We start from the raw sequence: 15,657 nt of genomic DNA, 5'->3' as shown, positions 1-15,657 counted from the left end.
CAACGCTGCATCAAACCAGGCACCACGTCCACGAAGAAACAGGCAGCGGAATATTACTTGGTTTAACCCACCATACAGCAAGAACGTGGAAACTAACGTCGGAAAATGCTTCCTTGCACTTATTGATAAGCATTTCACAAAAACTAATCCTCTTCACAAAATTTTCAACCGGAACACCCTTAAACTGAGCTACAGCTGCATGGGCAGCATTAAAACTGTCATATCTAACCACAACAAATCTGAAATCCGGAAACTCGCACGCGCTAATGATCGAGCTAGGAAAAGCTGCAACTGTCGAAAACCTGACATATGCCCCATGGATGGCAACTGTAACATGGAAAGCATTATTTACCAGGCAGAGGTCACCACAGAAACCGCAAAGGAAACGTACATTGGTCTCTGTGACACTGCTTTTAAAATGCGTTACAGGAACCACTTGTGTTCATTCCGAAACGAACGTTACAGGCATGCTACTGAACTTAGCAAATATATATGGAGTCTTAAAGATAAGGACACTAAGTTTAATATTAAGTGGCGCAAGGTGAAACAAGCTAGTTGGTATTCCAATGTAGCCAAAAGATGCAACTTGTGTTTGTGGGAAAAATATTTCATCATTTGTAAACCGCAGATGGCAAGTTTAAACAAAAGAAATGAGCTGACATCAGGTTGCAGACATGTCAGGAAATTCCTGTTAAAGAACCTAACGTTACGATAGCGCGTGCAGTATGTTGCGCGCGCATCTATACATTGTTTCGTCTTTTAAATTTTGGTGGATTGTAACAGTTATTTCTGGCAGTTGCCTGACGATTGCTTCGCAAGAGGCATGAAACTCAGAGTTGCAGTAAAAGTTCAAGTAACCTAATTCTTGAGGTATAATTATCCATAGCTCTAGCCCTGCTATTGAGCACTTTTTAGTAGATGATGATCTCATTCCGCTATTTTGGTTATATATATATATATATATATATATATATGCTAGTTTACTCTAGTTTGAGCACTCTGGCATGGCTTAGACGATACCACAAAGGTTGGGTCGTTTGGGGTGACCGTCTCGGTTCTCCCCCATCCTAGCATTAGCACTGCACTGATGAGGCCCAGAAGGCCGAAACAGTACTGTCCGCAGTTATATATATATATATATATATGTAACAGCTGCCACGGTTTTGCCTGCTGTTAAGAAGACGTTAACAAACTTGTGCGCGCGCGACTCGCGTGCGCGTGCTTTGAGGTTACGAATCAATCTCGTAAGCAAATCACGCGGACCCTTTTTTAATGTTGACGTGTGCGATTTTTAGAGAAGAGTAGTTGAAGTTTTTTTTGTTTATCGTTTGGTTGTTGTCGTTTGCCGTAAGACTACAGTTTTCTGTGTTAGAGTAAGTGTCTGTTTGGATTTCCCGTTTCGCTTCCGAATACCTAACTTATATTGAAGTTCGTTTTGGTTCGATTCTTACAAGTGGGACTGTTATGTAAGTGCTAATGTTCCTTTCCTTGAGCTTATATATAGTTTTTTTTTTGTGAGTTTGTTTGAGTTTTTAGCTAGCTTTTCATCTTGCCTTTATATCGGAATGTTTGGAATGTTGGTTTGTCTATTCGCATTTAGCTTAGCTTCTTCCTTATAAATTCATATTTCAGTTTACGATAAGTACTTGGATACCACGACTACGTTAAATAAAACGATTCAAGGCTTGTCCGTAAAATATATCCTCGCTTCATAGTGTGTCTTCATTTGCGAAACTCATAGTTGTCGTCGAAATTTGGCTTCGCTTGTGTCGGCCGCTACAATATATATATATATATATATATATATATATATATACATATATATGAGCCTTTTCCAATTACGCTGGTAAAAATGGCATTTTATGCTCCTAACAAATCCGTTTTACGCCGAAAAAAAATGCTCAAATTATGCTCGATTCTTAAAATTATGCCATTTTGATTCCAAAAATGCTTCGTTTTATCTCAAGTAAAACGAAGAAACTCAGACATTATGCATGTATCAGCAACTGCTTGATTAACACTTGTACCGTCTCTCATGGCTGTGAGCAATGAATTTGCTCTGATCCCATAATCAACAGACAGGCACTGATTAAGAACTTGTGCTGGTTCGTTGGTTTAGAGGACTGAAAGGTCAATTCTCACAAGCCGTCGGATAATGTTCCAGTTATTGTCCACAAAACGAACTGAAATAGCAATTGCTCCCCCTCGTCTGGTGTCACCGTCAAAAATGACTGAAAGATCCCTTGTCGAGCCAACTTGACCAGGTATTTAATTAAATTCTTGTTTAATCTGATCCGTTCAATTTCCTGTTTCAAAGCCTGGAAAATACTTTTTAAGATGAGAGCTTCCAGTGAGTCGCGTCTCTTCTCCAACAGCGAACGTAGCATGTTTATCTACCGATCGCGATACCCGCCTTTAAAAAGTCACTGACAACTTTGAGTCTATAGCAACATTCTTCCACGGGCAAAGTGCTATCTTTTGAACATCCTTCTCTCCTGAATGCCTCGATTATGGTATGGTATTTCAATTTCGACTTTTTCAACTTTTCTTTCCCGTTTGGATGCTTCTTGGACGAAATATGGAGTTTCAGAACACTTTCCTTGGAGGAAATGATTTCTCTACCGCACTGCAAAACAACTTTCCTTCTCTGACAATCGAATTCTCGCCAGGGGAACTGTTTGACTCGCTCATAGAACGAAACTTCGTTGTATCGCTGTTTCCTCTCCGCTTGTAATTTCCTCTGGTTGATTCTAAAGATCGATCTCGAGCTATCGTTGAAAGGACTGGACTATGTTCTCCGTCAGAATTTCTTCCATTAGCTACAAGTTTCGAGAAGGTGGCGTGGCACTGGCCGACGCCATCTTATCTAAAACACAAAAGGAAATCATCACAATGCTTTTGAATTCTAAAATTTAACATTTGAAATCTTTTGAGTGCTGAAATCTCGGTTAAAGTTATGCAAAATGTTAAAAGATGTTGGCAATTCTTTTCACAGAAAAAGTGTGAAAAAAATGCTTCTTTTAACCAAATAATGCCAAAAAATGCTAGCATCATTGGGAAGGGCCTAATAGAAACACGTTTCCCTTGTATCCTAACTATTTATGAAAGTGAGGAGGGAGGAAGGGGGGGTGCTACTTCGATATTCTAGGCAAGGGAGGGGGGGTGGTGGTTATTATGGAGTAAGCGCTTGTTTGGAAGACGGTGCTTATTAGAGCGTAGGCGCCTATTAGAGGAAATACGGTGTATCCATTCGGAACCTGATCAAGTGAAAGCAAGGATCTCGCACAAAATAACCATTGTACCCGCATGGCCTCAAGTCATTCTCTAGAATATTACAGTCGGCTGTATTAGAATGCAGGCTGACCGCTTAATACAGATTCCACGGAAGAGGGGTATCCTCTAAAAAACGAAAAATAAAAAAATCGCTATTTTATGGCATGAATAGCTTAAAAATACTAGTAACATTGATTTCGGTTGATAAACAAGGATTCAATTTTACTTGAAGGGTTATTCTCAGTTTTATTTGAGTGGCCATGCAGCACATGTGGATGACAATATAAACAGGCCGTTGGGATTCAGTAGAGGGTGACCACGACCGCTTATTACGGCAGTCAAGGGATAAAAATTTCGGGACTTTGACGATCGAGCGCTTAGTAAAGGGTGACTGCTTAATATACAGGTTCGACCGTTGTTGTAGATCACCATTGGTTACAACAAAAACGGGGTATTTTAGCGATCATTTTCATATTTCTAGAGATGTTACATATTTCCAAGCGTTTGCAAACTATAATATCTCGATATTTCCTAATTTAATTACCGTTCTAGTGGCACAATTTCTCCTTTTATTTCCTCATTTGTATATACAAAAACTCGGATATCTCGGGAACAAAAATAGCTATTTCAAAAGCATATACAACGCTTCTATTATTTTGATAAGCCTTAAAGCGGATCGTTGCCTCTGATAGAAAATACGACAATTTACAAGTCAGAATGAATGACTACAAAGGAAATAAAACCAGTCGGGCAAATATATATTACCATTTAAAACTTACCAACGTGATATGAAATAAGAAATGACAACTCTCTCACTGAAATATCTGATATCAAAACATTTATTCGGCTCTAGCAATGAATAAATTTCAAATAACAAGGAAAAAAAACTGTCAGATTCATGAATTTTATCTCAAACATGGTTATATTTACACTAGCTTTGTGGACAAACTAAAAGTTTCGAGCTGAGGCTTGGAGTTTATTTGCTTTAAAAAAGAGAAAGCTGGTTTAATTTAAATTTTTGTTTTGTCTATTTATCTCTTTTTGCTATCTCTTTTCCTGCCGGTTTATCTTTTGCGGCCTCGTATGTAAATATCACTTGCTTTAGCCTTTTTTATTCAAACTTCATATGCATACCCTCGAATTATGCTTCTCGTGAATTCAAAATCATGAGGAAGAAGCCATAGTTCTTAATTGGCAGTGCTGGAAATATAATTTCTCTCCTAACTCCTTAAAATTGCGGGTTATTTAGGCTTATCAGACGATATTATCATGAGCTAGAGGGGCCAACAACACATGTGGTCACATAGTCAATCAAATCTCTTGTTCTCCGCCCCCACCCTATCCAAATTAAAATGGCCGCAAGACACTGCTGTACATTAAAACCTCCTGCTTGAAAACCCATGATAACATAACGTCGATCTATGGAAGTTTCTATGAAAATAACTTTTTTCGCTGAATTCACAACGCTTTTACCGAGTTAAGTAGGATTATGTGTCGATACGAAAGTTTCTACCTCCAGCTCCAGCTTTGTTAAGATCTCATTGTGTGGTTCACCATGTCCTCCAATTGTCCCCGTTCACTTCTTTCAAAAGTTTGGTATCAGCTTTGGCCAAGCAGTGAGTGAGTCCACCAATAACGTAGCTCCATTGTCTGCCTTTAAAAGCACACACAACCCACAATTCCTCTATTCGCTCCGACGAAGGGCTAACGCTCGAAACGTCAGCTTTTGTAATCATTACGGTGGCCAATTTACCACTTCAACTTTGTTGATATATCCAAGTTATTTAGTGAGTGAGTCTGTTTTAATTATTAAAACGGGCAACAGATATCACGTTCTGAAACGCAATTGTTATTCGACAAGTGTATATGTATTTTCTTACTGAATCTAGTTCATTTCTGAAGCTGTTTGCTACTCGTCAGTTGACCGACCCTGAGTTGGTTCAATTTTCTCTCTAGTACACCAACATAACAACCTGACAAATTCCTTTCGAAAATGAGGATTTGTCGCAGCGTAAATCACGGGATTGATCGTAGCACTCATGAATAGTAAAATGGTGACAAGTAACTCCGTGATTCTTGGAGAAGTGTCGGGAGAGAAGCGCTTCCAAAACGCAAAAACCCAGGGAGGAATCCAACAGAAAAGGAATCCACCGGCAACGTACCCCAAAGCTCGACTTATGTTAATTTCTTTGGCAGAAATTGTCCCTGTGCTATTCAATGCGTTCTGAAGCGAAGAAACCACGTTCTGCTGATGTTGCTTAATTTTGGAGAAAACTTTGTAGTAGCTGAAACAGCCAACAGAGAAAGGCAAAACAAAGAGGAGCCCAGACATGAGAAAATAGTGAATAATGCGATTTTCACTTTTGACGAAAGCTATAGAGCATACTGCATAACCAGGTATGAATTCAAACGTGTTCCAGTCCGTGAGTCGACCAATCAAAAGGTAAAGTGAAAGGAAAAGCCACACGCAACTCAGCCAAATTTTAGATCTGCGCGGTGAGAAAATCTTGTTGTAATGATTTGTCTTGACAATCCGCATATAGCGGTTAAATGCTGTCAAAGCCATGGTTGCTGGGGTAACATAGGAGGCGAATGCATCCACGAAACCTTGAATCTGGCATAAGGCGTCTCCGAAGTCCCATTTTCCGGCGATAAAAACAGCTGAAGCTAACGGCATTTCAACTGTTGCGCAAATGAGATCGCTGACTGCTAAAGCGACAATATACAGATTAGTGGTCGATCGCAGGTTTGGGTTCCTGTATACCGCTAAACAGACCAGAGTATTTCCAATGACACTGACGATGTTCATTACAAGGAGTACACTTGTTCCAGTTATAACTGCTGGAAGGCTTCGGAAGGGTAACTCCAAGTTGGACATTGTTCACTTTTGAATAGCACTGTGCTGATAAAACGCTGTCGGGCGATTTAGCCAAATGTTTCAGCTTCAGATTAGGATACAGCGAGAACGACTGACAGCGCAGAAACATTAATGATAAGAAGGAAGTATGAAAACACAATGTTAACTGATAAATAGGCGAACAGGTGCAATTTAATGAGATTTGCATATTTTTTCGACTTTTAATTCGACTCGCCAGCATGCTGTACGTAAATAAAAAATTTCGAAACAGCTACGTGAGGTATAAGCCAAAAGTGGTGCTTTTTTGGCGTTTTGTGCCGCCTAAAAATGTAATGTTAAGGCTCGATAAATCTTTTATCTTGCCTCATTTAGAACACTGTACTCCCCATCTTCTGGGAGTTGCGTCAGTACAATTGAATCGGCCTGCTAAAAGATGTTAATCGTTACATCTTTGGGTACCTGCTGATTACTGCAAATCTGTTTTATACGAGGACCTGTTATGTTATATTTTAAAACATGCAAACGCTATAAAATAGGAGAAAACATCTGTCGCTTATCCTATTGTATAAATGGTCTTAATAACAACGGTCCTGAGTGCACCAAGGACTTCCTAGCGTCAGAGAAAAGGAACATAATCCTAGAGGTAATGCCGTTAATTATGTGCGCCTTCAATTTTATGAAGTCATTTACTTACATCATTACTAAGCTCTGGGACAGTCTGCCTTCAAGTGTAAAACAGGGTCAATAAAAGCTATCATGAGAGTTAACTTGGAACATTAGACTTTTAATTTTTTCCTCACTTTATTCCACCTTTATTTATCAGGATTTTAAATTTTACTTTACTATCTGATTCTCAGTGTTTAAGTTTAGTTAATAGTTACTTGGTTATGTATCAGATCATAGTAAATTTTTTACGCTTTAAATTTGTTAACTCTGTAAATGACGTAAATCTTTATATTTTAGGAATAAACGTACGTATTTTGAATAAGCTTGTACAGGCACTAGACGTTACGAGTCTAAATGAAGTATTGATGTTGTTGTTGCTGTCGAATTCACTGAAATTACCGACATATATCAAAATGTTTTCGGTACCACTCGGATTTGATCTGATCAGTTGAGTGATAAAAACAGCTGAAGCTAGCGGAATTTCAACTGTTGCGCAAATGAGATCGCTGACTGCTAAAGCGATAATATACAGATTTGTAGTCGATCGCAGGTTTGGGTTCCTGTATACCGCTAAACAGACCAGAGTATTTCCAATGACACTGACGATATTCATTACAAGGAGTACACTTGTTCCAGTTATAACTGCTGGAAGGCTTCGGAAGGGTAACTCCAAGTTGGACATTGTTTACTTTTCAATAGCAATGCATCGATTGATTACTGCCAAGTGATTTAGCTGAAATGTCTTAGCTTCAGATTAGGATACAGCGAGAACGACTGACAACGCACTAACATTAGCGATGAAAATGAATTACGAAAACGCAACGTATAACCAATAAATAGGCGGACAGGTGGAATTCAATGACATTTGCATACTTTCTCGACATCTAATTCAGCTCAGAACGAGATCAACAATAAGAACATGACAATTAATTTTTAAAACCGTGCCATTTATTGAAAAAAAAAAAAAGAAAAGAAAAAAAAAAAGAAAAAAAGGAATGATATTTTTAATTAGTCTAACAGTTTGCCGTCATAACCATGATGTGTTACTTCAGTTTTTCTGAAAGAGCTTGAATGAGAAGAAAAAAAAAAAAAAACGAAACCTTGAGCTCAGGTTGATAAGAATTCCGTGAATTTTCGTACTTTACTTACGAAGTAAAATTGTTGTTTATATGGTTACAATATTTACGCAGAATATCAGTATGCTCATTGGCTGTAACACGTCAGTTAAAGCCAAACACGGCAAAAAGTTCAATTTAGTGCCTACCATAGATATTTCTAGTGAAATTGATTTGGAACAAATTAGCACTTATTAATATTTTATAGTCTACAAAATGCACAAAACCCCAGGGGCATGCGCAAGTTTATTTTTTCTTTCTTTTCTATAATTTCTCGTTTTATTCATTCCAAATTGCTCTTCAAATAATTTCATCACCCAGATCAATTAACTTTATTACACGCTGAAAAGTTAAAAAAAGGCCTATAATTGAAATAGGAAGCCTTGAAAGCAAACTTTTCTAGATTCTTTCCTAGATCCTCTTGTCAATTAATTATTTAACTGCCAACAATTGGAGTTCTTGGAGTTGAACTCGACGGCAAGCTGTCCTTTAAAGAAGAAATTTCTAAACAGTATTCATGAGGTATACGCCAAAAGTGGTGCTCTCAGCGACTTAGGCGTTTTGTGCCGCCTTACAATGTAATGTTAAGGCTTCATAATTCTTTTATCTTGCCTCATTTAGGGTAATTTATTCCCCATCTTCGGGGAGTTAGGCGAGTACAAGTGAATCGGGCTACAAGATGTCAACTGTTACATCCTTAGGTCCCTGCTGATTACTGAAAATCTATTCTATACGAGGATCTATTCCATACGAGGATCTATTCTATACGAGGATCTATTCTATACGAGGATCTATTCTATACGAGGATCTATTCTATACGAGGATCTATTCTATACGAGGATCTATTCTATACGAGGATCTAGTATGATATATTTTAAAACTTGTAAACGCTAGAGCACAGGAGAAAAATCTATCTCTTACCCTATTGTATAAATGATGTAATAACAACGGCCCTGGGTACACCAAGGACGTTTTAGCGCCAGAGAAACGCAACATAATCCTAGAGGTAATGGTGTTAATTATGTGCAAGTAAAGATCCATATTTCAAAACACTGCCGTTCTTGTCTCTTGCATGCCACATGGAACTGGAAATATTAAATATAACTATTTAAATATATCATTATTTGTTGATTTTAAGTGGATACTAGTTTTGTTTTGCAAGTCTGTCCATGGTTCTTCAACATACTGCACTTCAATTTTTCAAGTGGTGACTTAACGAATCTAAGCCAGCCATCGTAGTATGGGCAAAGAGATAACCGATCGAATTCGGCACCTGCTTATAATCGGAAATAATTATCTGAAAATTTCACGTCTCTCTCTTGTCTAAAATGTATGTACATTTACTGTTGACGTTTAATTGAAGAGAGTCGACAAGTGGCAAAAAGAATTTTCAGTCTTTTCATAAATCAAAAGAATAATGAAGATTTCCCTCCCAAGTCCATTGGGCAACGCGTTTCCTCTAAATTTCCTAAGCGGGAATTTACCCACTTTGTAGTTAAAATTTGTTGGCCTACTCAAAGTGCAAGCGCAGATGTTTCGATATTCTATTGTACTAGCCTTTTAGAATTATCAATAGGAAACGTGAAACTTACTTCCCACTTTTTTCAATATTTTTCTTCCTCACAAGGAGCCTCTGTGCATTTATGCTTGATTTTATACGTCGGTTTGAAGTAAACTGCTCTTCAAAGAGACTTTTTGTCACGGCTTGCCATGCAGTATAGGAAAGGAAATTTCCAATCTTCTTAAAATTCATTGGTAAACTGTGCCGGGTGTTGTGTTCGTTTACGTTCTTCCCCTGTGTAAGGCGTTAAATGTATTGTCAACGTCGCGAAACCAGAGAAGAATCGTTTGTCGACAGGTCATAAGGACATTTTCGTCGATAGATGGGTTACATGACTAAGTAAACTGTTCAGTGTCATAGCTTATAACGTTTACCTTTGTACAGAAAGGAAGCAGAGGTTGATGCTACTCCAAACCTTTGCGGGTGTCTTCCGCAAATTGAAATTCTTATCATTCATATAAATTATCTCGCAATAATGATCACTACTAGAAATATAGAATACTTTATGGAAAGTGCGCGCGTACGGTGTTTACACACGAGTTGTGGCGTATCAGAAATCGAACAATGGAGCGAAGCGAACGAGTGAGATTTCTGATACAAAACAACGAGTGTGTAAATAGCGTACAATGCACTTTCCATGTGGTGTTATGTTTGTTATATAAATACTGAGATTGAACACCCTCCTTAAATTATGACAAGCTTTATTTAAACAGATATGGTCAAACAACAATCACTGAAAGAAAGCAGCTTCGTAAAAAGGGAAAGAGCTGAAATAAAATCCAAAAGTTATGAATCGTGGATAACGAAACGCTTTTTGCTCATGGCTTTCGCTGAGTCAGGAACTTTCAATATTAACGATTGAAGAAATGCGAATAAAAACTATTTGCAAAGCGATGGCTTGTGCGGCGTACAAAATGCGGTGTGTAAAATCCAAAAGTTATGAATCCAATAGTTATGAATCGTGGATAACGAAATGCTTTTCACTCATGGCTTTCACCGAGACAGGAACTAACAATAGTAACGATGGAAGAAATGCGAATAAAAACTATTTGCAAAGCGATGGCTTGTGTGGTGTACGAAACCGCGCCAACCAGGCATATGGTATTTCGGGGACAGGACTGGACTGGACTGGACTGGACTGGACTGGACTGAACTGGACTGAACTGGACTGAACTGGACTAGTAAAGCGCGGTCTAGTAAAATGTGGATTAGTGAAACGCGAAATAGTAAAACGCAGACTAGTAAAACGCGGACTAGTAAAACGCGGACTAGTAAAACGCGGACTAGTAAAACGCGGACTAGTAAAACGCGGACTAGTAAAACGCGGACTAGTAAAACGCGGACTAGTAAAACGCGGACTAGTAAAACGCCGACTAGTAAAACGCTGGCTAGTGAAACGAGGACTAGTAAAACGAGGACTAGTAAAACGCAGACTAGTAAAACGCTGACTAGTAAAACGCTGACTAGTAAAACGCTGACTAGTAAAACGCGGACTTAAGAACAACAACAACAACAACAAATCAATTTCATACGAAGGCGATCACAAGACTTAATGGCGAGGAAATTCAGTGAGTGACAACCCCTGTTTGACCTTTAAGCTACAAATGGGTTTGACATGCGCCAGATACAAACGATTTTATAAGTTTAGGCCAACAAAGAAATAATCTTATTCAGCAGCACTTCAAAATCTTAAAATACACTTTCGTCGTAAATTTCACGGCAGAAACGCAGGAATTCTCTATTCTACATAATAATGTCAGGAGCCTTAGGCGGAATCTTGAAAATTTTCAGGTCCATTTACTAGATGAATTGAACTTTGATTTCAGCAATATAGGAGTTTCTGAAACAAGAATAATCTCCGGAAAAAACTTGAATTTTAATCCATACATGCCTGGGCATGTTTTTTAATATGTTCCGACACCTCTTGCTTCTGGAGGTGTTGGCTTGTACATTAAGGAATCCCTGAAGTATAGAGTTATTGAAAAAACTTCTAATGACGCTTTCCAGGCCTTATGGATTAAAATTCATTCCTCATCGAAATGCAACACAATTTGTGGTATTGTATATAGACAGCATAACTCTCCTCAACGATTCCAAGAATATATTGACGAAACTCTTGAGAAACTAATACTCTCGAACAAATCAGTTTGTATTATGGGTGACTTCAACATTAACCTCCTTCACGCCGAAAGCTCTCGTTATGCCCAGGAGTTTTTGTTCTCTCTGCAAAGCTATTCCTTTACACCTACTATTGATAAACCAACACGTGTGTATTACAACTCTGTCACCTTAAGTCGATGCTAATATCACCAGCGGCAATATTGTCTCTGATGTCAGTGAACATTTTTCCCAGTTTTGTATCTCCCACTCTTTCTTTAAGGCGCCGATGGCGAGAAAGCTAAAGCGCAGAGATTTTTCTGGTTTCTCCGTTAATGGGTTTAACTCTGAACTCTCGGAGCATAGTTAATCGAGGGGACTGGTTATGAAAGCCGGCGAACTTCAAAGGGATAGCTTATTGTTTTGGTTTTTCGAGTTCAACCTAGCGTGACCGTGCATCACATAGATTCAAGATGGCGTCTCACATGTGAGCGTTTGTACTGATGACTGCACGTTTTACGTCTGTAATATTACTATTCCTTCTTAAATACTGCTTGTATGTATCTATAAATGAAGAAGGAATGCCCGGAGATAACTGCTCTGTTTTTGGTTGCGGCTCGTCCCGCAAAACGAAAGGAATCGGCATCTGGAAACTTCATGCCCCTCGCAATGCTGAATACAAGAAATGGCGAGAACTTTGGCTAAACGAATTGACCAAAACACGCGTTGTAGACAAAGATTTCAAGCGCCAGATCGACAATGATCGTGTCTTTACGTGCGAAAACCATTTTAGGCCCGAGGATATTGAGATTTGTAAGTATGCAATCTTATAAGTTTAACTACTCGCGATCCTAGACATAATCTGCGCGGTGCTTAGGTGCATAGCTTATCAATTAACTTGAGCTTTGATAAACTTCAAACGTTATATTCTGATTCTGTTTGTTTGTGATTGTTTCTACTCTAGTTCAATCTGAAAAGATGCAGAAAAAGAAACCGAAGTTTGGTGCCTTGCCAACAGTAAACATGCCGAAGCGTTGCTTCACAACACCAGTAAATGTGCGTCCACCTCGAAGCGCAGTCAACGAAATCCCAGAAGTGGCCCCTAAAAAATGCTACAGTGACTTTAAAGATCTAGTAAAACGAGTGAAATCTTTGAAAATTCTAAGTGAGTGGATCTTAGAGGCAGCAATCGATCGAATTGTATTGACAAAGAAGAGTTCTCTGCTTGTGTTACCAAAGATTCAGCTCACCATCGATGATAGTCTTGGTTTTTCTGTGTCTGTGTTTGGATGGTTTCTGCCAGATGATCATGCGATTCATCTTGAAACCTTGCGATCCGTTATGAACATCACAGTCTCTGAACTTATCAAGAGAATTGATGTTCTCTTGATTTGCCCTGGAGTGAGACCATTTGAACTGTCATCCGATATCGTACACCACATTATACCGAAGTCAGTGGATCCGTTATTCAGAGATGATTCTGAGATATTCCCACAGCTGGAATATTGGAGAACACGGGACTGTGAAGTTTTGGTGGAGCATGGTGAGCAGTGCTGTGTTTGCTACAAATACTCTCACAAGTCAGAGGTGGGCAAGTGACGCTCAGTGGGTGAACCTGCAAAACCAAATTCACGATCAACATCACACACTACTTAGGTTCATAAATCATCTTTAAATCAACAGCTGATAAAATAACGTTTAGGCAAGAAATGGTTTATAAATAGAGCCCGAAATAAGAGTGATTGATCGAAAGCATGATGTCGAAAGCTAGTCTGTTCGACCTTCATGTTCAATCTTCCTTTTTGACGTTTTTAGGCTATATTTTAACTATTAAAACAGATTCTATAGCTTACATCAGCAGCTGCTTCTCTGAAGTGCTCATCAAGGTCTTCTTCTTCTTCTAAAACTCCTAAAATTGCCTCTAAATCGTCTCCAAAGAAGAACATGTCATCACACGCGTCCGCCATGTTGTTTTTAGATGCACGGTCAATGTCACGTGACGCCGCCTGGTTAGCTCAATTGGGAGAGCGCCGGACTGCTGTGCGGGAGGTCGAGAGTTCAATACCGGCCGGACCAACACTCAGGGTCTTAAAATTAACTGAGAAGAATATGCTTCCTTTCTTTAACATCAATAAATGGTTAGATATTCTAGTCTTCTCGGATAGGGACGAATAAATGGAGGTCCCGTCTCCTGCAGGGTTGGGGTAGGAGACGTTAATTTCCCACGCACGAGATTACTGTGTGATGGATGTCCTCCCTGGGGTGGGATGGGTGGGTAACAGGACCCCCGTTGATACCAGTGTTTACTACACTGAAGGGGCTATCCTGTATAAATATAGATGTCTGTCTGTCTGTCTGTCACGTGACGGTGCATCTCAACCTCAAAACCCAAACAATAGGCCGGTCCTTTGAAGTTCGCCGGCTTTCATAACCAGTCCCCTCGATTAACTATGCTCGGAGGCACTCTCAAACCAAAAAAATTTTGCAGACCAGTTCGCTGTCGACAACACTTTTTCAAATTTCTATAGCACTCTGTGTAGCCTTATCGAGAAACATGCTCCTTTGAAAACTCTTTCAAAACGTAAGCTTAAGAAATATTCTAAGCCGTGGATAATCAGTGGCCTCAAAAAATCCATCAAAATAGAAAACTCTCGTTTTCAATCAGGGGATTTCGCAAAATATAAACGCTATCGAAACAAAATTTCCGCTCTTACTAGGTTGAGTAAAAAGAACTATTATCACGCATTCTTTGCTGACAATTTTAATAACATAAAGACCAACCGGAATGGTACAAATAACCTTATCAATGCCAACAAGAAAAAATCTCAAGTCATCACATGGATAAAACGCCTTACCGACAACAGTATAACAACTGATCCTCTTGAGATTTCAAACATTTTTAATGAGTATTAATTTCTCTTCTGTTGGCGAGAAACTAGCGTCGCGTGTACCACCCTCTTCTTGTAGTTTTACTGAGTACTTGTCACCCAATAATAATCCTGATTCCTTTTTTTTTTATGCAGTCTCTCCCAGTCTCTCCCAGTCTCTCCAGTAGATATTGAACGATAAATATTCAGAGGTTGCTAATGAAAACAGAATCACTCTCCAGTAGATATTGAACGAGAAATACTGTCTATTCCTCCAAAAAAAACCTACGGTCTTGACTCTTGTCCAATCCATATTTTATCTGGTGCTAAACATATTATCTCTGGCCCTCTATCTGATATTTTTAATATCTCTGTGCAAGAAGGTGTCTATCCATCCAAATTAAAGCAAACGAAAGTTATTCCTGTGTACAAAAGTGACGATGTAAGTGAACCCGGGAATTATCGGCCTATTTCGCTATTATCTTTTTTTTATAGAATATTTGAAAAATTGATGTACCACCAACTTAAAAACTTTCTTGACAAAAACGATATCTTATTTAAATCCCAGTATGGCTTTCGTGAAAATCACTCGACTCAACACGCTGCTATTGACATTGTTAACATCATACAAAATAATATGGACTTAAAGTTATTTGCTTGCGGCATCTTCTTAGATCTAAAAAAAGCCTTTGATACCGTTAACCATTCAATCTTACTAAAAAAACTTGATCATTATGGTATCAGGGGCATCATTAATGACTGGTTTTCCTCGTACCTTCTTGGTCGTACACTAGTGACTGAATTAGATTGTAATCTATCCAACATTAATAAGATCTCGTGCAGTGTCCCTCAAGGCTTTGTTCTTGGCCCTTTGTTATTCTTAATTTATATTAATGATTTTCATCACTCTTCTTCGAAATTTTCGTTTTATCTTTATGCAGATGACACACATTTGTTTTATGCCGATAAAAATCTCAAGACCCTTGAAGCAACGCTAAATAGCGAATTGGTCAAAGTTTCTGATTGGCTCAATGCAAATAAACTAACTTTGAATGCTAAAAAATCTAACTTTGTCATTTTTCGTCCTTATCAACGTAAACTGGACCTTACAGTCAATATTCAAATGTTTGATGATAGTAATCATTCTTTTACCTCTCTTGAATGTAGGGATAATATAAAATATTTAAGTGTCTTATTGGATAGTCATTTGAGTTGGAAATG

At 38.6% G+C, this 15,657-nt stretch overlaps 2 protein-coding genes across 2 annotated transcripts; one reads left to right on the top strand and one right to left on the bottom strand.

The window, feature by feature from the left end:
- Positions 1-4,094: 4,094 nt before the first annotated feature.
- LOC148736458 (histamine H2 receptor-like) lies at positions 4,095-6,264 on the bottom strand. The gene has a single exon (XM_088751872.1). The coding sequence runs from the start codon at positions 6,149-6,151 to the stop codon at positions 5,183-5,185; it is 969 nt and encodes a 322-aa protein (XP_088607998.1). The 5' UTR covers positions 6,152-6,264; the 3' UTR covers positions 4,095-5,182.
- Positions 6,265-11,922: 5,658 nt separating this feature from the next.
- Positions 11,923-13,427, top strand: LOC148736457 (uncharacterized). Its single transcript, XM_088755366.1, has 2 exons — positions 11,923-12,382; positions 12,534-13,427. The coding sequence occupies exons 1-2, from the start codon at positions 12,073-12,075 to the stop codon at positions 13,166-13,168; spliced, it is 945 nt and encodes a 314-aa protein (XP_088611492.1). The 5' UTR covers positions 11,923-12,072; the 3' UTR covers positions 13,169-13,427.
- Positions 13,428-15,657: the final 2,230 nt, after the last annotated feature.

This window comes from Stylophora pistillata, chromosome 3, assembly GCF_964205215.1.
Source record: "Stylophora pistillata chromosome 3, jaStyPist1.2, whole genome shotgun sequence".
In the NCBI taxonomy this organism is placed as follows: Eukaryota; Metazoa; Cnidaria; class Anthozoa; order Scleractinia; family Pocilloporidae; genus Stylophora; species Stylophora pistillata.
The sequence above is the reverse complement of the archived record's forward strand: the minus strand, read 5'-3'. Positions and strand labels throughout refer to the sequence as shown.